Source organism: Amblyomma americanum, chromosome 1 (assembly GCF_052857255.1).
Source record: "Amblyomma americanum isolate KBUSLIRL-KWMA chromosome 1, ASM5285725v1, whole genome shotgun sequence".
Lineage (NCBI taxonomy): Eukaryota > Metazoa > Arthropoda > Arachnida > Ixodida > Ixodidae > Amblyomma > Amblyomma americanum.
In genome coordinates this window covers 186,732,109-186,757,589 of record NC_135497.1, presented here as the reverse complement: position 1 = coordinate 186,757,589, position 25,481 = coordinate 186,732,109, and the positions used below count along the sequence as shown (strand labels likewise).

The 25,481-nt window shown below is 49.8% G+C and overlaps 1 protein-coding gene across 5 annotated transcripts in view; it reads right to left on the bottom strand.

The window, feature by feature from the left end:
* The window catches only part of VAChT (Vesicular acetylcholine transporter), a 213,823-nt gene that overhangs the window by 102,583 nt on the left and 85,759 nt on the right, over positions 1–25,481 (bottom strand). For all 5 annotated transcript variants that reach the window (XM_077648035.1, XM_077648034.1, XM_077648037.1 and 2 more), the window contains one exon: positions 10,569–10,614. In XM_077648035.1, the coding sequence (XP_077504161.1) occupies positions 10,569–10,614 (46 nt within the window). The remainder of the gene's footprint in view (positions 1–10,568; positions 10,615–25,481) is intronic.

Genomic DNA, 25,481 nt, shown 5'->3' with positions numbered 1-25,481 from the left:
GCCCTTCCCCTTCATCATTCCCTGCCTGTGTCTGTGATACTCCCTTCTCTCAGTGGTGGGCACCAGGACGTTATTTGCCGGCGGTATCCCAGATTCCCCAAGGAGGGAAGGGAGAAGGCACGACCGCTTTCCCTATAGCCACCGTCGGCCAACTTGATTCCCACCGCCCCTGCCATCCCAGCCTTCCCCAGGGGCACTTTTGTGCAGCGCGCGCCTGCCAGGCAAGCGCAGGTCGTGCGGGGTGCAATCGCGGAAGGGAAGGTTTTTGCATACGGTGAAGGTACCGGCTACCCTACTCACGTCAAATAAGACATCGGCATATTCATGCAAAGAAAATAAAAGGAAGAACGATGGTGGCAGCCCATCGCGTGCAAATCTCTATGGGAAGCTTCTCTGCTAAACACTTCCGGTTCTCGCGCATATCACCTCACCTTTGTCCCTATAGCCGAATGCCGTCTTGTATTTCCCCCGGACAGCAAAGAGCGCGTGTGCGAACGTTACGAACTTGAAGCTTGGAAAAAAGAAATCCACCTTGGCGCAAATAAACTCACACAGACAAAACAAAAGAGACAAGGAGACAACAGATCACATCGCTCCTGTCCGTTGTCTCTTTGTCTCTTTTTTTTTGTCTGTGGGAATTTATTTGCGCCAAGGTGGATTTTTTCCAAGCTTCAAAAAATGCTAAACCAACTAGCCCAGCAACACGCCTTACGAACTTGAGTTTACGATATTTCCGGATTCCGAAGGGAGCGCATTGTGCTGAAAGACCAAAACACTCAATTCACACAAATAACACGTCAGTCTTGTACAAGTCAAGCTTAGAGATATCGCGACATAACTGTTATCGAGACATCTCGAGTCAAGATATCTGAAGTCAAAATCTCTCGAAAGCAGTATGGAGTTGAGCTTTTTGGTAAACGGTAAAGATGGCAGGAAACATCGAGCAGAGTCGTGTGTAGTCTCATTCTTTCTCAGTCTCTGCGGGCTGTTTTCTGTCATGTTTAATCTTTCCTTTCGCAGATCAGTTTGGCTTCAGCCTATCGAAACCGCGCGCGGTCGTAAACTTCAAGTTAGCTAAACACGACCGTGCCATCGAACAGCCTTCTGTGAATGCTGCTAACAAGGCAAGCCGTGTTGCATGTGATATTATCCAGAAGAACGTGAGGATACGAGCAGCTTATTCAGATTAAGATCTCTTCATGAATATTTGCATGTAAAAGTGCCTCGTCGAGAAAACAGCATCTGTACTGACTCTCGATCGCTCAGTGTTGTATCGCAGTAGCTGCTAGTCCCTTCATCAAGAAACTAAATTTTTCTTGTAGACCTACATGCAATCGAATGGATAACGTGGAGAAAATGGGCAGCGCTTTGTGTATTGCCTCACCAGAAGCCTAATGTTTTCTCCGACCGCTGCGAGTTCGTGCTCCGTTTCGCAGCCATAAAGATGGCAATCATAGCTGCCTTCTCTCAGTTCGTTCTCTCTTGCCTCACGGGACTAGAGGAGAGGAACCAAGTCGAGACAATGCTGAAGGAAGGCGAAACGGTTGAAGCGAGGGGCCGCGAAATCACGACGCCTTGTCTTTTATTTGCCTTTTCTTTTTTTTTTGTCTCGGGGCCCTACTTTGCTCTCTCCTTTGTTTCATTATCCTTTTTTTTGTGCGTGTGTATGTATCTCGACCTGCCTCTCGTGTGTTCCCCAAGGGATATCCTCACAGGGCTGCAACGATCCCTCTTTTCCCCAAAATGTTATTATCGGGATCATCTCAGAGGAGGCCCCTGAAAATGAGTGGCCCGCACGCTCTCTCCTCTTCTTTTGTCTCTCGCGGGGATTGCGTCCCCCGATTGGCGCCGCTACTGCGGCAGGCAGGACGGGAGACGCCAGGATCTCGCGCCTGACGTGAAGGGATTTCGTTTACGTCAACGCAATATCAGCCAGGATTACTTTCGTGTTGATCTCTCCTTCCCTCTTCTTTCGCGATGATATCTGTGACGTGATAAGACGGGTCGCTCTAAGAGTGGCCTTGATGTTCCATACCAAGAAAAAAAAATACTTTCGGACATTTTCCTAGTGACAATGTGCTGCTTTTCAGCGCGAAAGAATTTTTCTCAGCTCTCGTTCTGGTCATGCGCTTCCACCTTTCTCCGAACTAGAGGTAGCTTTTTTTTTTTTTTTACTCGTGTCTAATCCACTTCGTAAGATGTCCTTCCGCGCAACGCTGCATTCATATCAGTGTCGGCGCAGCGACTTTATATAAACTTTCCAGCCCGAAACCATACACGTTTAGGTCTTGTTTGTATTCCACTGTAGTTATGACTGATACAAACGTAGGGTTGGAATATACTGCGGAAGAGTGCGCTTGTATCTTTAGCGTACTGGGAAAGACCAAGGCTGTGAAAGAAGAAATGCAAGTCACCTATTGTAGACTATCTTTTAACGTCTGCAAGCTCACATTATATATTTCAATACAAATGACTGAAGATCGACAAAAATTTGATGGTGAGCAGAAGTTAAAGGACCGCGATGAATTTTTCTTCTACTGCGAAGTTTTACAAAACTTTTGATCTTTAATCTAAAGCTGTATGGCTGATTTTATATGGATGTTAGTGAGTAATACCTCCTGTAATTAAAATATACTGCACCTTAGAGGTTTTCCCTAATTAATGCTGGATATGTTAAAGAAGATTAATTTTCTTTTTTACAAGAAAAGAAAAAGTAACGTAGAGTACACCTAAACGCAGATGAAAAGTATGTTTTTCACAGTTTATGATATTACACCACCCGAAGCGCTGCACCACGAACGGTTGCATCGCAAATTTGATACGAAAGTCTTGGAAGGCGTACAATTGAAGGTGCATATGTCGTCGGCTCGGATCACTGTCGCGGGCTAGCCTTCAACTTCACTAGCAGGTGCAATCTATATGTAACAAGAAATCGTGTCACACTACCCGGAACGCTGTACGACAAACGGTTGCGCCATAATTTTGGTACGAATGTCGGGAAAACTGTTGCCACATGGAGGTCGGCCTATGGCGAGTATATAAAGACGAACGACATTTACACGACTGAAGTGGCGGTGCTTGGATTTCTGTGTGCGCCATAGGGCCATTTGATGATATCGCCCTATATTTCTGGCCATCAATGGTATTTTCTGTACCATCTGTACAGTACGCACGCACGTACGCACCCCCCCCCCCCCCCACACACACACACACATGCCGCTGCCTTTCGCTTAGTCAGCAATGCCCCAGTTAAGAGCTGCCCTTTACATAAAATCACATCAATGCAACGAGCTACATTAGGTAGCTTCTGGGTATAAGATTAATCACAGTCCAGGGGATGTGAACAGAGGGTTTCGTCTAGGTTTATCGGTGGTTGTAGTGGAAGCTAAAAACGCCGAGTTCGCCCCATCTGCGGCAGCCTTTTGTTGAACGCCTGGAGTTCTGTGGAGTGCGGAGGCGTTACGGAATAATTGTTTTTTTTGGGGGGGGGGGGGAGGAAATGGCGCAGTATCTGTCTCATATATCGTTGGACACCTGAACCACGCCGTAAGGGAAGGGATAAAGGAGGGAGTGAAAGAAGAAAGGAAAGGCGTTACGGAAAGAAAGCACTTTGGCGGTGAATTAGGCGGTAGCTATTCTAGCCGAAGCATCGCCTGTACGAATCTGGTGCATTTGGCTGTTTCAGTCCCAAGAAGGAGGGTAACACGCGGAATGAGACAAATAAGCACGCAGCCGAGAGTTAACTAGCGTGACGCAGCGAGGTAATCGGCTTCAGTCGCCTCAGCAGTTGAGAAATGACTATATCGAATATGCGGCCAGTTCGTAGCAGTGGTAAAAATAGCGGTTTACTTGAAAAATGGCTTGTTTTAACGTCAGAAGCGCTGCGCTCTTCATTCTATGCAAACAATTCTGTGATGTCCGTAAGGTGTATGCATTATTATTGAAATTAATTTAGTGCTTAAAAGCGCTGCATCTATTTAAGCTTGCGCGCAGGCTCGCTTGACTCTCTACGTGGATTCAGAACATGAGGCAGAAGAATTGCAAGAGGTGAAGAGTGTCATCCCTGGCGCTGTTTCGCGGCTTACGAGCTCTGATGTGGCCTGGCTGAAAAAAAGTTCACAATGAAATTTGCTCATGCACATGTATGCGTCACACCTTTTAAGTGGACTTGTTCGCTTCATCACAGCGCATATACGCTCGAGCCGCAACGCGGTTGCGGCCGTTGTGCTTGCGTTGGACTGCTCTTGAAGGGACGTGCCATTTTGAGCTGAAGTAGACCGTGATTAAAAGGATGGTCTTAACAGGCACCGACGCAGGGTGGCAGCTGACAGGAAACCGTAAATGAGAAAGCAAGTCACATCGCGAGGGGGCAAGGACAAATCAGCCGAGTGCCTCATAGCCTTTTCATGAGTTCAGTCAGGGGGCGTACAGATCCGTGCATCGTTTCATTTCCCCTGATTCTTCTGTCAGCGCCCGTCCAGCAGTTGAGAGATGTGATAGGTAAGAATTTATAACAGCCTTTATCGTTTATCTTTATAAAAATTCTATTTTCCTTTGTCTCCTACGACTTTTTATGCTTTCGAAAGCATTTGAAAGCAAAAAGAGGCCACTATGTTTGATTTAAAGGCGGTGGGAGTTTTTACGAGACTAATACGGTCCGAAACGGTGGCGACGGCGTTTGCCAGTTTTATTTTTTTCCAGCAAAAGAACGTTCAAGGCACGCCCCTTTGGACATGTCTCCTTTTGCGACGCTCCCAGAATACCGGCCACGGTGACAGCAGAGGTCGGAGCGCGTAGTCTTAGGACACAGAGGCGGCTCTGTACTAACGCGCTATTCACAACGAGTGTTAAGAGTAGAACTAGCTTTTCTGCGGCGCGAGAAAAAAGAAACAGGGGCATCTGGCTCACTGGGAGAAAGGTACCAAAAGCGCTATTAGACGAAGGCCTGATGAAGAGAAAAAGGCGCATTGAAAGAAATGTCTGGAACGAATGAGGCGCTTTTCTTTTTCGAACGAAAATTTCCGCTTTTGCGAGTAGAGGCAACCGAACTCCTTGTAACGAAGGATAGTTGCTAGCTTTAGAAATTATATTACGGCTGGAGGAATTTCAGCAAGGCGCCTTAACACGTGAACGCTGCCGAGATCAGGATTTTCAGACACGCATCGGACACAGGAAGCCGTCGTGAGGAAAGCGGAGACAAAAGGCCGACCTCCAAGGCGCGAAGTTTCACTGCGAAATTCTCGCGGCGAAAAGTCCAGCGCTGCACGCTGCCGCGAATTCGTCGCACAATCCTCCATGCGAGGAAGGAGCAATCGCTGCCGGCGCCCACCGCCATCGGACCAGGCTGGCCAGTTCAGTGGGCGCAAAAGAAGCGGCTGCAGAATACGACCAAATACCACACAAAACAGCGTAAAAAAAAAATTGCGACGGGGCACCCGCATAGGGTCGAGTAGCAGCCGGGCCAAAGTACTGCCTTGACCTGCAGCTACGCATCTTTGCTGTGGTCGCAGGCGATTGTATATCCACCGCAAGCTTTTCCTTCACGTTAGCCTTACAAAGCATAATTTCCAATGAAGCATTCAACTCGCATGGTTCTCAATGCTGTTCATACACACTCCGGCAAAGAGACGAAACATCACGAACAGACGTGGCAGCGCAGACTGCCGGAGAGTTTTGCTCACGTTTGATCCCGAAAATGCTTCCGCATCACAACTAATATGAGAGTAGTGATTATACGCATTCTTTATGCTATTTGCTTTACAACGAGCAAACACCTGAATCATTGAAGAGAAAAAATACATGCATTCACTTCACTTGCGGAGCCGCCGCGCTACGCTGGACGGGTGGAGTACCCGACACACCCCGTAATTGTATAGACAATCGAACTGACCTCGCATGAAACGTCAGTGAGCTTCCAAGCAGCAACAAATCTCGACATCATCATCATCATCATCCCCACCACTACCACCGCCGCTACCACCAGCCATGTTACCTCCACTGCAAGATATAAAATCCTCTCCCACTATCTCCAATTATCCCTGTCCAGTTCCATCTGCGGAAAATTAAAGCAGCGAGCCAGTGTGGCTGCCCAGCGAATGTCTCACAATTTTTTGGGGATCATGATCATGATGAGGAATTTTTATGGCGCAAGGGCATCTGTGGCCAAAGAGAGCCAAGGTACAATTTGGTCTATGCAAGGTGTGGTCCGAGACCCATTTCCCACGCATTTCACCTCGCATAAACCGAGCAGCAGGACAGGGGAAAGCTACCACCCACGGCCTCCCCGCTGGGTACCCGGAGGCACTGTGGATCGAACATTGCACCTCCCGCCCGCGAGGCGGATGCTCAAACCACTAGGACAGCGCTGCTGTCTCGGGGAATTTCACGAAATCACGGCAAGTAGAGGCCGCAGTCCGCTTGCCGTAGCAGCTGACATTTTCTAGTTGCACCCCTGCATCTATTTAGTGCCGTCAAAGTTTTGACATACAAGCGCCACCGAGGATGCATTAAACTCAACTTATTTCTTTCAGTGCCACTTTGCGCTTCGTGCTGACTTCACCCATTGCTACGAAAAGTGGGCTGCGTTTTGCCGCTTGTAACCCGACTTGTGCCCATGGGGCGTTAGCGTGGTAATTTCATTTAATCTCCATGGCATGCTCCGCTTTGCTTAAACACTTATTTTTCGCATTTAGGCATTCGCTCAATAGAGAACACATCTTTAAGCAGTTGTAATGCCTCTGCCTGAGACGGCACTCCCAAGCCCCATGGTGCGCATCTCGCACGAGAGGACTAATTGACCTCGTTCAGTGGCTCGATCGGAACGTCCATGCGCAGTCTATGCGGGTGGCAACAGCGCCAACCAGCTACGCGTCACACGACGCAGGGAACGAAGGTCCCGCCAGCAGCTGCTTCCACGGTCTGCGCGCAGAAGCCCCGCGTTCGGCAGGGCGGAGCATTCGTCGCTCAATTTGTGCGCACGTGTGCACGCACGCACACGCGTGCCGTCTCTGGGCTCGCGTGCACTCTTCCAAATGAGCCGACCGAGATTCGCGCGCCACGTTTTGACACTGCGCAGGCGGCCCCAGCCCGAAACCCGAGTTCGCGGGGTGAGCGCGCTGCGCTGCAATACTGGCATCCCCAGTCGCACAGCCTGCTGCTCGCGGTTTGAGCCCGGGGATATTGTTTCGCAATGCTCAGCGGTTGCGCGCTGCCGTCTCGTGTTTCCCCGCCTTTCCGAGCCCTCCCCTTCCGCCCGACGTCCTTCCCTCGGTTGGTCTTCTCCGCCTCGCTCCTTTTTCTTCGGGCTCGTCGCGCCGTTTATAGTTGAGAAAACGAGCCCCAGATGGCCTCGCTGCCTGTGTGAGTATGCGCTCGCTCCCAGGAATTAGCGTTTCTGGGTAACGCGCCGGTGGTGTAATCTAATTGGACAAAGCTCGCTGGCGTGTAATGCGGTTTTCACGCACATGGAGCTGATGAAGTAGCAGCGGCGGCGTCTGCGCAGACGCCGACTCAGTGCTAGCACTGGCAATCATAACTCCCGAGCGCACATGCAGCTCTGCGTGGCACGCGCTTTCGAGCGCGTGGCGTCGCTGCTGCGTTCGTCGTGCCTGCGTGCTGGTGTTTGTCGAAGGGAGGAGGAGGGGATGTCGAGTGGGATAACCCGAATTGTACCGCGGCGAAAACGCGGCAGGCTCCCTGGAAAACTTGTACGAGAGGAATGTGCGCTTCGACCCGCAGAGACGATCTACCGCAGAATGGTAGGTCGTCTCGCAGCAATGGTTTCTTTCGATCTAATGATCGTTTTAATACGAAAGCGTTTAATGGCTCCTACTCGCAGCCATAGATCTGTCCGGTGTCCGTTACATCCAGCAAGTCGATAAGTAAAAAATCTTTGTGCACGGCGAGATTCGAACCCCCATCGTCCCATTCCGCAGCGGAGCGTGCTAACGAGTGGGCTACTTCCTGCCAACGCATACGTAGTGCTCGTTGTCTCTGTTATTTTTATTCTTTTTTATGCCTCACCATAATTTATGTCTAGGAAGCTGGATAGTGTTTGTAGAAAGGCGTCGAATCAGAACGGATGCCTTCCAAACGCCCTTCAGTGTTTCCAGCATTTAAAATTCACAAACAATTGCGTAATTAATCATCATCTTAGCCCCACATCGGTGACACAAGCATCAACACCGCGCTAAAGGATTTCTCCTCACTGCACTTTAGGTCAACAAAGTGCTCCCTGAATTTTTGAGTTATGAGTAGCATGTTCCTGTCACTGAGCCATGCTCTCGGTATTCAAGTATAACGAAGTCATGAAAGCGAGTGTTGGTTTCAGCTGCATCGTACGGAAGTGTACGTACAGTCGCCAGCACGTCCGTCTAGAGCGCTCGAAGGACCATCTTTTGGCTGCATGCGCGACGCCTACCAATAACGCCTGGTTTCAGATAACTTGCATCTGAACACGCAGCAACAATTTTCCCAGACGTGTTACCTCGTCTTTGGTTCCGCGGTCTGCAGCGCCTTCACCGGCGATCGTTTGCGATCGCGGCTGCGGACCGGCGCGGCAATAAAGCAGAAGGCAGTGTCATCAGTGGGGAGGCACACGCTCAGATACAAGATATCTAAAACCAGGAGTTATAGGTAGGCGTCGCGCATGCAGCTAATAGCTGGCCTTTTGAGCGCTCTAGAAAGACGTGCTGACGACTGTACATCCCTCCGTCCCATTTCCGCGGCTTTTTACAGCGCAAGCTGTTATGCTTTGGCAGACGCGCGCTTTCTTGACGTCAGAAACCTCGTGGTGCTTGCTCGTGACGCATGTCGTGCGGCGTGTGTCTGGTGAGTGCACCGCCACTCAATAGAGGCGACTAGGATAGCGTAGTATGACTTTCTGGCGGAGCATAGCGCGTACCGCTACCGCGTAGCGCGAGCCACCAATGTGCATTCGCAGATGGTATCAACGCGGAATGTGCGCCCGCATCAAGTTCACACCTGGTGCCTCGGGGCAATCTGCGCATGCACACTGGTGATTCGCGGCACGTGCTAAGCATTAACGGTGACAGTATACGTTACATTGGAAGTCTCCAGTTTCTTGAAACCGTGGCAGACAAGAAATATGTCATTCGAAGCAGTGCTCAGACGAATTTCTCGAGTGACGACCCCGTTGAGGAAGTGGGGCATGAATGCGTGCACCGACTCGCCCAGCTTCCCACTCGTCTGAAGATCTGGAGTTGGAGTTGGAAAGCATCAACGGCGAGGGGACGCCATGGTATACGAGCTCGAAATGCCGAGAAGATGGTACACCTTCGCCAGTAATGAACGAGTGCGCGCCTGCAAAGACGAGGCAGCCGGACGCATGAGACAGGTGAACCGCAAGCGTGAGTGCAGCTCCAACCCGTGAGGGTCTAGTCTACTTGTTCAATCAGCGACATACTCCCAAAGATGCTTCGAATTTCAGCGTTAGCCGTGCATTAACCGCCTCATTCTCCAGTAACGTTACAAGGAGTCGGGATTAAGCGACTAGCTGGCGCTGAAATTCGCAGCATCTGTTGGTTCAAAAGGACGGTTTATCTAGTGATCGTAAGGTGGTTAGTTTTGCAGCCTTTTTGTGGCAGAAGATAAACAGGCCCCGAACAAAACTTCTTGCCACCAAACCTTGACTGTTTACGTGTCATTCTTGAATCATTTCTGGTAGCGCTACAGTGTGTTAAGATGAGCCTGTTGGTTTTCGGTCATGCTTGGAAAGCGCGAGGGACGGTACAAGACGGAGCACCACGCTCACAGCGGTCGTCCTTTCTTGTCCCATAATTCGCGCTATGTCAAGCAGCACTCAAGAACCTACCTTTCCAGGGAAAAAAAAAAGAAGAGCCTTGCTCGAACATCAACCAACGATGATACTATTCACGGAGCCACGCGGGCCTGTCTCTGGATTTCCACAGCTATTGATTTCCATGAAGCAATGTGATGTATTACGGCGCATATATCATGTCAAATGTCTGGCTGTTAACGGGTGGCTTTGCGCCTTCTATGATAAGTGCAACCGATAGCTGAAATGCTTCTACACAATCATGAAATTAACTTGTAAACTATCCCGACATCTGAAAATATGCTACAATGGCTTTGCTAACGAGCATTTGGCAGATCAGCTGGTGGTTGCGAAGTTTTGTTCTTAGTTTTTTTGGGGGTTTATATAGCTTGGTGCTCCTAATATCAGGATAAAGCTAACGAAAACCAGTTGTAGTTGTAAAATGAGACAAGCTCACCAAATTTTAGTGAAAGCATCGGAAAAGAAAAAAAAGTGAGTAAAAGAGATAAAATGCGAGAGTAAAAAAACCGTGACTAAAGCGAACTACATAAGCGCGATGTCGTACCTCATTACTTTTTTTTTTCAATAATCATTACCTAGTAACTAGGAAACAGCTAAAAGTAAGTTTAAGCGGCCAATTGGCTTTCGTGAGCTTGGGTGACGAGCATCACGCAGAAAAAAAAAAAAGATTGCGTGGAGCACACTGACACCACCAGTCACGTAACCCAATAAAACCATGTATTACTGTCTACAGTTCTACAACGGGGCTTACCTTTTGGGAGGTGGCCATTGTCTCCCAACTGCGTGACCCGCCCTGGCTGCAAAAGAGAAATAAAAGGCAGGAAAAAGTTAACAAATTGCTTTCAGGCAAACAGTTTTCCTAAATTATTTTGCAAGCTCAGTTCCAGAAAGTATGAAGAAAAGAGTGCAGATAGTCAATACGGAAATACGAACAACTCATATACATCGCGCTCCTTTACATTTTATCGCTGAGCCTTGGCTCCACAAAAATGACATGCAAAATCTGGTTATTTATAAATCGCTAAAAGTGTGGAAAAAAAAGTTATTTACGTTCATAACTTCCTGCGCTTGTGGCTTAATCGATAAACAATCACATTTCGGCCTTTATTTTTCTCATAACTTACATGATTGTGTTATAACCACATTCAGGATTATGCATTATTAGCTTCGGTGCGTGGAGGAGGGGCCTCCTGCCTAAGACTATGAATTGCAGATAGCGAGGGGAGGCACTTTCTGATCGTTGAGGTGGATACTGACACCGCACGTTCTTTCTGTAAATCTGAGGAGGCGTAAGAAAAACAGCTGCTCGCCGAAATGGAATCACCGCGGGACACGAAAGCCATTACAGCTGGCATTACGCGTTGCGTTCTGTTGCGTCCCGTTTAGGCTTCTGCTTATCGCTGCGAGTGTCACTCAAGTGACGTGAGCTTTTCATCTTGGAAGCGTATAAAATTTAACTGAACTCCACTCGACAAACACTGCTTGTTTCATTATTTCCGTCCTGACTTTAATGGCGCAGCACGACAAACTTTACCATTAGTAGTGCACCTCGGCCAAACTGGCGCGCTTCCATTACGCCGCCATTCAGGACGGAGCGGACAATTCGCGCGCCCCGAGGCGGCTGCTGTCCGGTCAGAAACTACCGCATTGTCATTTAAGCGCCTGCGGGGGGTGAGACCGGAGGCGGGAATAAACGAGCCTGTTGGCGATGCGGAGCTCTACTGCACAGCCCTCGTAGAAAATGGAGCGAGGCAAATTAATGGCCCGGCCTCGGTGCGCGCGATGCGGCTCGCCCTCCCCCCGGCTGTCTAGCCCGCTAGTGGGTCCCCGCCGGGCTTCCGCAGGGGGGCGCTTCGTGTGGTTTGCGCCGCTATACATCTCTCCCTTGTCTCCTTAGGTCCCCTTGCCTTCAACGCCGGTCTGTTCCCCCCGGGCGCTGGACATTTCTTCCTGTCCAAAGCCGTTGCGAGTAGAGAAAAGCAGGGCCACCGTCTCTGAGAAGCGATCGATCGTTGCAAACGGAATAGAGGAGAATAAAATGCGCGGATCGCAGCTACTGCTCGGACGTGACTATACTGCACATGTACACCACGGCGCCAATGAATGCGGTTCGTGAACGTTGCGGACGCTGCCGCCGCTGGGAAGTAATATGAATCGCCTAAACAGAACGGGTGAGCCCACTGAGACGCAAGTCTCAAGCAGCTGACCCCGCGGCTAAGTGGTGTCAGAACGCGGCTACCGCGTTTCGATATCTCTACGGGCGCCTTTCTTGCGGCTCCTGCTCCTCGTGTTGCGTCGCGCAAGGCGCGGACTTGTGTATGCTTCTCGAACTACCTTCTGCAGACGTGACCGTTTTTATCTCGTTGGCTAAAGTGCGCGCATAATTCTGATTTACTTAAAAAAAATTCCCAGTGTTAGGCGGGCAGCTAAAGCGCCATTCGGCAACAAGCCACTCGGGTGCCTTACTCCAGCAAAGAAGCATGGCTGGGTAACGTAGTACAGGCTTCGCAACGCAACAGTAGACCCTGTGGGAAGCCAGCAGGAGTGTATACGAGCATCTAGGTTCAAGTGACGAACCGCTCTGGAGGTCGCCAGAAGATGCGGGCTAACTACGTCGACGCGCTCGCAGCAGCAGACATTGACAAATTAGCTCCGAATTGGAGGCCAACATTCGCTACAGACTCTGCCCTGCATGATCTTGCGCAGGGGCGATTTATAGGGACAAAATTATATGGACGAAATTATAGTGACGTTTTAATTGTCGCATTTGCGTTGCATTGACCACCGGTAGCGCCTAAATGAACGCTATGCGGGCAATCATCGGCCCTGTTATTCTACTATTAAAGTGTCAGAGGAGCAACCAAGAGCACAGAGCCGACATGTGCCCGTGACTTGTCCGTACGTACGAGGCACACAGTGCCAATATCACACCTGTACGCTTCGAGCGTTCGACGGGCTTCTCCTAAAATGCAGGCTGCGCAAAAGCTGCGCGCTTTCCAGCTCCGCCAAATAAGCCGTTCAGTTCTACTCAAATTGAATACCTGAATGGCAATTTGCGCGCACATAATACGATGCACGCCCTTTTCAGAGCAAACAATGTGGTTGACTTTTATTTTTACGCTCACTTGTTCCGACGCTCATATGGTTGCGCTCAGCATGGCCAGGCGTCGAAGCGAAAGCTATCCTGAGAGGGTACGCACTGAAGGCCGGCGCCAATTTGCAGCCGGAATGAGGCGCCCATGTACTACGCTCTCGGCGAACACTATTGGGTCAGGGTGCCGCATCGAAAGAGTCTGCTAGAACAAACAGCGCCCCATCCTGCAGGACCATTCCGAATAGCACCCATTGGCCATTTAAACTGCTTGAGGCCGATCGCTGGGGAGATAGAGGGGAGCGGGACAACTCACTGCGGCTGCTGGCGCCATAACAGCAGCGGCGCGCCCTCATAGGAACTCGGCGAGCAACGGCGCTTGCAGGAGAGCCTTTACGGCTCACCCAAATGCCCCATCCCTTTCCTTCCTTCCGAGCGCGCCTTTTGTTTTCCCGCGCGAGCGCGCGAACTTCCTCCCTCTCTCGTTATTTCACCATCATTCCTCCCGCGTGTTTGCGGCCGTTTCCCTCCTTTTTCTTTCCCCTCGAAGTGTCCACTCGTTCGTTCGCTCTCCCGAAGCTCTCTCCGTCTCTTTTTCGAGCTATTGCGCCTTCATTCCCGCCGCGTTTGTAAGTATCCCTCGGCTTTGAGTCCACGTTTTCCGCCACCATGTATTTATGTTTTTTCTCTCTCTCTCTCCTTCTCTGTATCTCATCTTCCTTTTTTCTCGTTTCTCCCAATGTTTCCTCCGCATCCTCCTCCTCCCTTTGCGGGTTTGTCCGCGGCCGGCCCCCTCCGTTTCGAGCGCCAGACGAAACGGGCGCCCGCTCTCCACCGCACCCTCCTCACCGATGCTGCGAAAGCTGGGTGGAGCGTGCGGCGGGCTCGCCGTTTCCAGACTCGTCGTTTCGCGTGCGAGCGAGGCGCTGGAACACGGCGCTCGTAAAGCGCCTTTCTATGGGCGCACCAGCGTCAAGTGTTATTGCCGGCGGTCCAGATTAGTCTCTCCTTCCTTGCCTCTCTCTCTCTCTCCTTCATTTACGCTCCCTGGTTCTTTTTTTTTTGCTTTTCTTATTGCTTTTTTTTCCTGGCCTTTGCACGAGCCCGTTCGCTTTAGGTCCCGGATCGGTAGTAGCTGCCGCGGCGAGGAACGAACCGCCTCGAGTACACGTGCGGGTAGACGGGAGTCTCGCTCAGTGAAGAGAGTTGGTTGGTCGCGGCGTGCTCCCGTCTCCTCTGCACTCTGCGGCGGCGCTGGTTCCATTGCGGCGATGAAACGCTGGCCCGTATATTGCGGCGTTCCTGCTCCAGATTTCGGTGCTTTTTTTTTTACCTCTGTTCCTTTTCTGGCACTCCCGCTCTGCACCTTCATCAGGCTCGGCTTGCCTATTGTGCTATTTGTTCCAACCTTCTGTTTCGAAGATGAGTGGTTCAGGCATTCGTCGACGGCCGCAAAAAAAAAAACAAAATAAATAAATTTCTTCGTGGGGAAGCCTGTTATCTAAGATTTACGGCGACACACCGTACAGGTGCTAGCGGCGGCTTTCATTCTTATTTTATGTTTATTAGCTGATGTAATGAGCAACTGCACGATAAAGGTCTCCATGCGAACAAAACAATGTGCTCTTAGTGCTTGCCACTTGTTCCCATTTAAGTACCGTTATTTATGAACAAGCAGCCACGCAAAAAGCAAAATGGACGTACCGAAAATGAGGCGCTGTCTACTAATCGTGATCACTAAATGTGGATAAAATTTTAATTCCTTGCTGGCACCTCGGCGGAATCACAGAGGAGAGCATATGAAGGCACTAAGTTAGAGGATAATATAGCGCACGCTGTGAGGCGTCTGCATCACAAAGGGGCTAAATTGGCTGCACTGAGTCCATGCGGGCACGGAATTCAGAAATGCTCCTCTTTTTCGCTCCCATCTTTGTCACCTCTACCGTTCCTTTAGAGCTGTTTTTTTTTCATTACCGTTTCGTAGAGCCTTACAGCCATGTCAGGAACTTGGCTGTCCAGCAGCTCTGAACGGATAGGGCGAACAAAGGAGGCATGATACAATGGTGAAAAAAGATAGTTTGCGCAGGGCAGAAATGAAATTAGTGCTCTGGCACCGAAATTCACCATTTCATATGAAGGTTGAAATCACAGGGAGCCGTTTTGTTGAGTTCGCTTGCTTTACTGTTGTTATGTTTTAATTTAAAGCACCAACAACTGCGCTTTCCTTGACATGTTTCGGGTTATATTTGGTTGTTATGCAGGGTGTCTACCAACTAGAGGGAATATTTCTGAGGAAAAAAAAAAGACAGTGGTTAGAACTTTTTTTAAATGAAGTAGAAGGGGTTGTGTTGTAACATTTCTTCCGCACAAGCTGATATATTTGTCGTAATTAACCATTGTTTAACTGGTAACCCGATGAAGGTGCACGAAATTTCAATGAGTGAGTTCTGAAAAATCAAATGACGGACAGGATAACTCGCATTGTGGAAAGACAGCATTATATTTAACGTTTTTTTTTTTTGGCACTCTGCGAAAAGCTGCAAAGGAAACAAGATTGCGGCCATTAATGATTGCTTAGAGAATATGGCTGCTCCAATTTGGGCACCCGATGTTTATATCCTAGAAGCAGGGGCTTTGGCCGCAAACATTCTGGATTTTGTTTTTTTGCTAGTAGCACGGAAAGCACTTTCGCAATTAAAGCTGTCGTCACAAAAACCTCTCTGGTACAAGTTTTTATGCCGTAAACTCATCAATTAATACTTTTCGTCAATATCAAGTCGCTATATAGCCGGGATTTTAAATTTACGAAACAATTAGGTAATTAGACGTAGTATATTTCGAATACATACTTCGATGGCTAACAATATTGGCACAAACAAATTCTGGCCACATGCACGAAGTTATTGTTTTAATTCCCCCCCCCCCCCCTCCCCCTTCTGATGTCACGTTGGGCACAATGGCCGTGAAAAAGTAAGATCTAAGATAATGTAGAAAAGTTGACAGAATGGCCAAAGGTACAAGTTTATCAGTCTGCCGGTGCTTCTTGTTCGTAATTTTTCTTACATTTAATTTTGTTCTTACATTGTTTAAGGATACGCTGCATGCCCTCCGATAAAGCCTTACAAGGAAAAAAAAAACACAACCGCCTCTTATGCTGGACGCTGGCCAGTGAAATAATCGCGCGCCAGGATAGAACGTCCACAGCCTGTCCCCCTGCAGGCTTCGTCGCGCGGCCGACGGTTGTGTGTCACGAAGAGGCCGAAGGTGCCCAGGCAGGCGAAATCAAAGGCGGGCAACGAGCGCCGCCTAATTGTTCCCGCGCACGTCATCATTCCTCACATTGAGCCCGCTTTCCCAGTGTGTGCGGGGCGTGTACGTCTACGGCCGCCTGCGGCCACTAATTCCCGGCCACGCGACAGCCAGGGGATGAGGCGCGAAGGGAGCGGGAAACTGATGCGCTCCTTGTTAGCCCGGATTAGCTCTCCGAGCCACTCGTAGAATAAACCAGCCTCGGTGGGATCCCTCGATGTAGGCCGCCATGCCACGCCATGGCCAAGAGGATAAACACGAAGCAAAAACATTCGCGGTTCAGCAGAAAGCACCAGAAAGGGGAAGCGGGGAAGACGACGCCGGGCGGACGGTTCGGCAAAGACGGACAGGGAAGCCCCCTTCCCCGGGCGGGGAGCGTGGGGAACCTCCCGCCGGCTAATTGGCGTCTCCCGCCACGTTTGCCCGCGTCCAATGTGCCGCGTCTGCGGGCACACTGGCGGCAAAGCCGGACGGCAAATCAACCGGTACAAGTCAAAGCCAAGCGAACCGTCCGGCATTCTTGTGTGTCTGTCTGCACTGTGCCTGCCAAGCGCAGGCGTGCAGACCATCTGACCGAGAACCCTCGGCGCCGAAGACACGCGCGGGCTTCGCTTTTGTTCGCTGCACTCCGGGTTCCTAGCGAGCGTCCTGCAGCTGCAAGCAGGTTTGCATGTGACGCTTGTTTCCGTGTGCAAGTTTTTATATGTACTCGGCTTCGGCGCACTTTCGGGAGAGAATTGGGTGCAACTGGGGTGTCGGAGCAACCAGTACTCCCACTTGGCAAGTGGCCAGGTTCAAAAAGGATACGTTTAAGCCACCGCGGTTTGCGGCAAGCATTGCGGAGGCACCACGACTGGCGTGGAGCTCGGATGTTCTTGCTGGGCAAAAGCGAGGGCATATGAGATGAAAGCTAATGCAGTCTTTCAGTGACTGACTGCTAGCTCCCTCCCTCAAGTGGCCTCTTAACCCTTAGGAATTTCGCACCTGGAAGTTCTATATATATATATATATATATATATATATATATATATATATATATATATATATATATATATATATATATATATATATATATATATATATATATATATATATATATATATATATATATATATATATATATATATATATATATATATATATATATATATATATATATATATATATATATAAGACGGAAGGAAGGAAGCCAACATTCACCGAAACCAGGGTGCATTTGGGGAATGTTTCTTTTTTTTATTAAATTGTAGTTCCAATCGATTGGAGAACAGTACTTCGATTAAGCTGTCGCTTAAAGAAAATTACTTATAAAGCAGCAGAAAAAACAACCATGCCGCTGGTGGGGTCTGAAGCCACGACCGCCGAATATCGCGTCCGGTGCTCTACCAACTGAGCTACGGCGACGGCTGTCCAATCTGCTGCTCTCGTGGGTATTTATGGTTATTGGGTATAACCGAACCTTGAGAGTGTTCACCAGCGCCACCCTCGACCTTAGCGGTGGACGTAGCACGTCCTGTAATACCGAGAGTGGAACCTGGAACGTCATCTAACGTCGAGGGCGGAAACTGTGCGAGAGCCCTCTTATGCTACCTATGGCATCAAGACTGCCAGAACCGAGACCCTCGTTCTGGCACGAGGGCCTCGGTTCTGGTATATATCTGTGCATTTGTGAAGGAATGCCGCCAACAGTCACCAAAACCATGGAAATCACAGGAGTATGTATCTTGTATCTTTGGATTTGTGGCGTTGATTAACGAGATAGAAGGTAGTAGTGTAATAGCTCTTTACCTCAAAGGTATTTGATTAAAAATTATAGCAAATAGTTAAAAAATAGGCTAATGTATAACTGTAAGCTGCGGCAGCGAGACAAATTTTGACGCATGAAAACCCACAAACACTCAGCAGAACGCAATAGTGGGATGCCCCCTTCAATTGCTAGCCTAAGGAAGAGGCAAAGCCTGCAGATTACGTGGGCGACATCAGTGAAACAGCGCTCGACCTGATACCCGGCTATAGCTTGAGTAGAGCAAAGCGCGTTGATCACAATAGTCCCAATTGAGGGGCGGATCTATGGTATACGCCATTACTGTTTTGTGCCTTATCCAGAGAAATGGAGTCACGAACCCAAACTGCTCAATTAATCGGTATGTCGTTATTAAGCCCCGAGGAATGAATGTCAATGAGGTCGTCAGTTCGGCTAGATGATTAAGGCGTGACAATTTCTGCAAGTAATTTTCAGCAATGTACTCCGCTAACACTACCCAGCAGGAGCATCAAGTGTAAAGAGCTCCAGACATGGAAAAAGCAAACACTGTTCTCACTTTCGTTCTTGGTTTTAGCTTTTCTTGACTCCTAAACTGTTCAAAGAGCTTTGCGAAATTGCACGACTAACAAGGACACTACACATTCAGCGCAGCTTTCAGAAAACTTTGTATATGGTGCGAGGCTGGCATCCATTGGGTGCCACCCGAGCGCACTTGAAAGCACGAGAACGAGAAGTGGTTGGTCGCGGGGAAATGTAAAGCACCAAAAGCAGCCAAACGTGCTGAGGGCTCTGCCCAGCTAGAAGAAGACAAGCGGTTGGTGGCGGCGGCCTGCCAAGTCGGGGAGTTTGCCATGGAGACGGTGCCCAGCTCGGAGAACAGAAGAGGGTGAAAATGGTGGCACGTCCAGCATCCCAGGAACCTTGCCGAGACCGACCCAGTGAGTGCCGCTGGTACCACCAATGAGCCGTCCTAGAATGTTCTACTCCGGTCCTGTAATGCATCTTATGCTTAAGCCTACTTTCAACAAAGAGACAGGCAGCGTAAAGCGATTTTTTTTTACCACAACCCAAACTACGTTCTGGAACAAACCCCATAAACCCTACAAGGTGTCTCTCATGTAACTCTCGATGTACCCGGCACGATTACCACCCGCGAACGAGGCTGCCCGATCTGCCCTCAATACGGGCTTCAAGTCGGGGCTCCTATAGCAAGAGATGACACAGCGTGTGTGCTACACAGGTTGGCTCTGGATTTCACAATTTCTGCGTGTAACACAGGCCAGTTTTTCAACCGTCGTCCCAAGGCATTGGATCCTGGACTGCGACTTCGTCTTCCCCACAATATACCGCGTCGCGAAGCAACATTGCTTTGCCATCTATGGCTCGGGGTTGCATTTACAAAGTAATACACACTCTGGATGGATGGCCGACAACCCTGCTTGTGAAAGATGCGGCTGCGAAAATACAATTGTACATCTCCTGCGTGAGTGCTCTGCTTTGGCGACCGAAAGACGTACGCTGCGTTGCGCCCTCGAGCGCCTCGATCCTCGCAGTTTAACTGAGGATAAGATCCTAGGACAGTGGCCACAGCAGTCGACTGCCCTCCAGGCCTACAAGGCACTGTTAATTGCTTCCTGGGAGCGACTGGCTTGAGGGGCCATTTGTGACGGTGCCCCTCACTCCCTCTCTCTATCTCTTTCCTATCGCCTCATTCCTCTTCACCAGTGCAGGACAGCAAACCAGAACACCTTTCTAGTTAACCATTTCTGCCTTCCCTCTTCCTCTTTATCTCTCTAACTATAAATAAATAAAATTCAGCCTCTTTCCTTATTCGCCGGTAACGAATTGCAGAGAAACGTACGTGATGCAGCATTGCTTGCAAGGATTACATCAGCAATTACCAATTTTGTGCTTAAAATGGGCTCTGGACGAGTACTACCTAGAGGATAGCCGCGCTTCCATTGAAGAAAAAAAAAAAATGCAGCTAGAAAATTAATTTTGTAAAGGGTGCTTTTTTGCACAAGCCCTTACCGGCAGGAAAAGCCTGCTTTGGGGCCGCAGCAGGGAAATCTTGCAAAGGCAGGCAGCTGCGGCGCGCCGACATATGCCTGAAGTTCAAATACAGCATAGCATTTACATCTAATAAGCCGTTCCAGCTTTCCATTTTTCAACCGAGAGCCAGAAGCGGCCGTCGGTATTTCAGAACGACCTCGAAAAATACATTTCTCACATCTGAGAGGGCGAGTGGTAGCCTAAGGACGCTCAAGGATATTAAAATATTCTTCAGCTAGTCACACTGTTTCCATGTTTTCGCTCATTTTTCTATCTTTCCTTAGAAACGTAAGGGCACGTGTGACACATTTTTCTGTGCGAAAACACCTTATCACGCATAAGGGGCACTCTGATTCATATGAATGAAGATGCCGCGTCCCGGCACGCTGCGCGACGAAGAAAAAAAAATAGATGGAGAACAACACGATCACTGATACACTTTGAACGACATAGAGGTAGGCGGGACCGAAAGAAAACTAGGCAGTACACGTGCCTTGCCTATCTCTGGGAGATCTCGCGGGCTCCGGGTTTTCTCGAAATGTGAGTGTGCAGGCGCTTTCGCCCCTCTCTCAACTTTAGAACAAGTCAAATTTTCGCCGCCGCACCAGAGTAACGAGAACCCGGCCAGGTTCTTACTGCGCATTCTTTTCCCTTCCGTATTCACTACTTTATAACAAGGTGGCGCTGCTAACACGAACAAACGCCGCTTAGGAGAATCTCGAGCTTGGCCCGCCGTAGGAGGAGTGCCCGAGAGTGAGCCAGAATTCCCCTCTCTCTGCACATGCGACGGCGCACACGAAGCCGTGCCGGTACCTACGAAAGAGACGCCGATGCATTCATTTCGCATGCGCGTGCGCTGCTCCTATTCTTCAACCCGCCAGGGTGCATATTTATTGCCGCCGCCGTTTCTCTCTCGTTCCGCATTCCCATCTTTTCCTTATTCAGAACCAGCCCTTGTCTTTGGGCTCTCTAAGCGTTTCCTTCTCTCGTTTCTACTCTTCCTCCTTTCCACAGCAACTCGCATCGTTGCGTTTCTTTTCCTTTCGCGATTTCCGTAGCAACGCAGCTTTCGTTCCCTGTACCAAAGTGGCCCTGGCTCTATCACGCAACGGGAAAGGGGAAACTGTCTGCGCCCGTGCCGCGCGCTCGGAGCGCATGCGCGGTCTCTTCCTTTGTTCTTTCGGTTTCTGTCTGCGGCACCCGTACAAACGGCAGGGAGTGGGAACACAGGGACGTGGGGAGGAGAACGGGGAGAATGGGAAGAGCCGCGAGGAATTGAATCGCTCGCAGGGCTGTCGCGAGGGAGAGAGGGTGGACGTGGGAATCCCGACACCTGCTCCCCGGAGAAGATCTATGTTTCTCTCTCTTCCGAACTCGCCCTCTCCCCTCCCCTCTACTTTCTGCGGATTTGCTCTGCGTCATATTCGCTGCGCTAGTTCTGTGCGCCCTGCTTTCGTGGGCCCCTCTCCCACTCTTCCCCTCGCTCTAAACTAGTCGTTTCTTTCCGTCTATCCTTCCTGTTTATCACGATCATCGCTACTTTCGTTGCCCTTAATGTCTCTTTTTTTTTTCCCATTCCCGTGGATATGTGGAGGCCACCTGCTCCATTTTTCTCTTCCCTTCTACAGCGTTCAAAATTTTCCTTTTCTCCGCCCCCCTCCCCTTCTTTTTTGGTCCTTCTCGGCAGTCCACCTGCTAACATTTTATCCTCTCCCTCTCTCGGTTGCCTTGATTTTTTTTTCCCGCCATTATTCACAGCTGATTCGGCGCTGCCGCAGCCTCGTTTTCAGGCTTTTATGTGTGTGTGTACATCACAGCACACGTGATTTTGCCTAATCAATGCTTAAAAACACTCCACTTGCTGGGGTTATCTCCGAGCTCTTTATGAGACGCAGTGACTTGGAGAGGTTGCGCAGTAGACGACGAAAATAGTGCGGCCATTCTATTTTTCTTCTTGTTTTTTTTTCTGTGAAAGCCTCGTCTGTCACGAATGACAGATCTATAGACTTACTTTATTCTTCTGTACCGCTATATTGTTTAAATGATAAGGATCGTCTGGAAGCCTTCCGTTCACGGCTAGATAGGTTCGGCAGCCCGGTTAAATATCTTTGAAAATGCACTGCAAGCCGCTTCGCGAATGTTACACCTCGTGTAATACGTTGTTTTTAGAATACAAGATCACCCTTGCCTGTGATGGCGTCTTAAGGCTGTTCCACATGATACGATTGCTGCCCCAACGCAGCGCGTTTTCGTAAGGTATGCGACAGAAATGCCCGTCGGTCTCGTTGCATAGCGTATGCAGCGGACTTCTAGCAAGTTGGTCGCACTGCCGAGCAGTCGATGCGATCGCTGTGAAGGGCCCAGTAATCAACGAACGGGGGTACCTGGTAAGAAGCGCAAAAAGCTCATAAACGTTTTATTGAACATAAAAGTGCACGATAGCTCAGTAGCATTAATGATAATTCTAAGATCAACGCATATTCAGATATTTGACATTTATATTCCCCAAAGCATTTCTTCTCAAAAAAAGGCCGCTAGCGCCGCACCCACCGAAATGTTAACGTGTGAAATAGCATCTGCGATTGGCGTGGCGACGACAGTCCGACTGCGCTGTGTTTAATTGTGCGAATCGCACGAAATGAAAACAGCCTTTAGAACTTATGTTGCGACGCAAGTGAGCCTCTTGCTATTGGCAGAGAAGTATTCAACCCCAGAACTCCCCCTCATTCTCTGGCTGCGCTAGACCTTAATATTTTAGGCTTCTTGAGCTTGATAGCTTTCTTCAGAGTTTGCGGCTTGTGGGTCTCTGCACTTGGTGCCGATCAACTTGTAGACTTTTTTTTTCGCACGCACTCGGCCTTGCACCGCGGTGGTGCTCAGAAACGCCCACCCTGCTGGACTAGAAACCAGGTTAAGTCGCGTTACTTGCCGCTCTGCAGTCGTTCACTGATGCTGCGTGCATTCGTTCGCTGTTCTCTAGGCTGCGTGACTGGCTGGCGCTGCAGAGAGGAGTGCGCACTCCCTAGGCACGCATCGGCCAGAAGCACGCACACCCCTGTCCATATCTCTACTTCGAAAGAGTCGTTCGGAATTCCCATTTCAAAACCGCATCTGTTGCGCATTTTCTTCCCCTTTTGCGTTCATTCCCATTCGCCAGCGTTGAAAAGTACTGAATGATGAAACAAGAAGAAATCCCCCAGAAAGAAAGAAGAGAGGGTGGAGGGTGGGTGGAACAGACGGTGGTTGCTTCTGGGGTTTTCCAGACTGGCATAAACGAAGAGGTGGCTGCAAGGGCGGGCGTGAGAGCGAAGCAGGGGGGAAGGGGCCGACCGAGGGGGGAGCCCAGTGGAGAAGCTCATTGCCAATTCATGAGCCAATTTGTAGATCGATGAGGGGAACACTACTCACCCGGCCGAAACCCCACGCTCCTTTCCTTTCTATTGCTTCTATTTCGCTCCTGACGCCCTTTTTCATGCTGGCCATTCGTTTTTTTTTTTTCTCGTGCCTCACTAATTCGGTGGGCAGGGATGATCAGAAACACTGGCCTCCTCTCGCAGAGTGGCGCCAGATGCGTGCGCGCTGCACTGCTATAAAGCGGCCGGAAATGGCGGTGAACCCAGGCGCCGTGCGTATGCCGCACGCGCCGGCTTGCAGAGTTGCGTGAGCTCGGGTCGAGGGGATCCGAGAGAGGCGTTATGGCCTTCGCCGGAAGCCTCAGTTTTTTGTGTGTGCATTTAAGAACCTCTGATGTGTTAGTGCACGTTCATGCAGAGCGCCCTTCAACCGTCCCGAAGCGCTTACGCCGCCGCTGCCGTACACTCAGTTGCGTGAGGAAAGTGGGAGAGCCTAACGGCGATCACGACGCTTTGATGGGAGTTTCTTATCCTCGTTCAATGTCCCACTAATCGTTCGCTACATCGTCGCACGCCCTCTTCTCTCTCACTTCTTGACAGCTGCCACCAACGCGGGATAAAAGGAAACGATTATTAAGTGCCCAGCTATGAAAGTGATATGCGTGAAGTAAAATGTCCGGTACGCACGGTGCGAGCAATGGAGAAAAAGGGAACAGCTTCGACATAACCTCCACAATGTAACAGAACAAAAACTGAACGTTCGCTTAGGACGTACTAACTGATACTTATTTGCTTGCCACTGGGTGAACAAATGCATTGTTCTTTGCGTTTTTGAGGTAAGTGGGGTGAAGGGATAAAATGATTCCTCAGCCGCATCCAGTTGTTGCGGCGAAATTAGGTCGCAAAAAAGCTGTGCAGTCTACATGAGCTTGACTCTCTCCTTTCACGGGAATATTCTGCAGTCATTTCTGTACTGGTGAGACACCCTACTGTGGTTAATTTTAAAGCGAGAGGCTTACTAGCCCCACTGGACTAAATTCCGTCGGCGACCGCCGTTGAGGCCGAGAGTTGGTCACAGAAAGATGCCGTTGCAACAGCCGTCGTCTGCCCACCTTAGCGGCGAGTGCGACGACGACATGTAGAACAGCCACCAGGAGCAGCCACGTTTCTGTCCCCACCTCCTTTCGCCTCCGACGCGCCATTTGGCGTTTGCTCGTACGGCACAAATGGTGTGCCTCCAGGTGGCGCCACTCATGTGGTGACATTCGTACCAAATTTGTGGTGCAACCGTTTGTCGTACAGCGTTCCGGGTGGTGTCATGCGATTTATCGCTGCATACAGCATACGTCTCTTAATCAGGTTGGAGGCTAGCTGGCGACAGGGATTCGAACCACCGACATATAAACTAACGATTCATGCTTTCGCCTCCACAGTCCGTAGGCAGTCTTATACCCCTGTCACATGGGCACTTTCGATCCTCATTGAGCTCGATCTGCATCGAGATTTTCGAGCACGCTCGAAACATCCGGTGCTACACGGGCATTTTCAATGCTCATTGAGAAGTTTCCCTCATGTGTGTTAGGTGGCGCCAAATGTTCCGCCGACAGCCATAACATGGCGATGTCCGGCAACACTGTGCAGTCGGGGGCAGCGGCAGCCAAATCCGTAGCCAAATCGGTACATTGCGTATCTGCGCCAGGTTTTTGTGGCGCACCTCTGCTGCTGTGCGATGCAACCCAAGGGCCCGCAACGCCTCCGCGATTTCTGCATAGACTGCGGCGTTTCTCTTCTGGCGCCGCAAATTATTTAGGCGGTCCTGCCAGCAGTCGATGAGAGCGGCTGTCTCGCGGTCGCTCCATAGTTTCCGCGCCGACGAGCAGGAGGGCGCCATCTTTGTTTACACTGACGGCGAAGCTTGGAGCGTGGTGTAGAGATTATTTTCAAATGTTTGCATATAAGCAGGCATAGTACCTGAAAAATGTTCTGTATTACATTTTAATCAATTACAACAACAACAATTGTGGTTTGGTTTTGTTAACTAGTGTTTATTTTTATAGGTTCATGAGAGCGAGAGTGTTCTCGATTGTGCTTGGA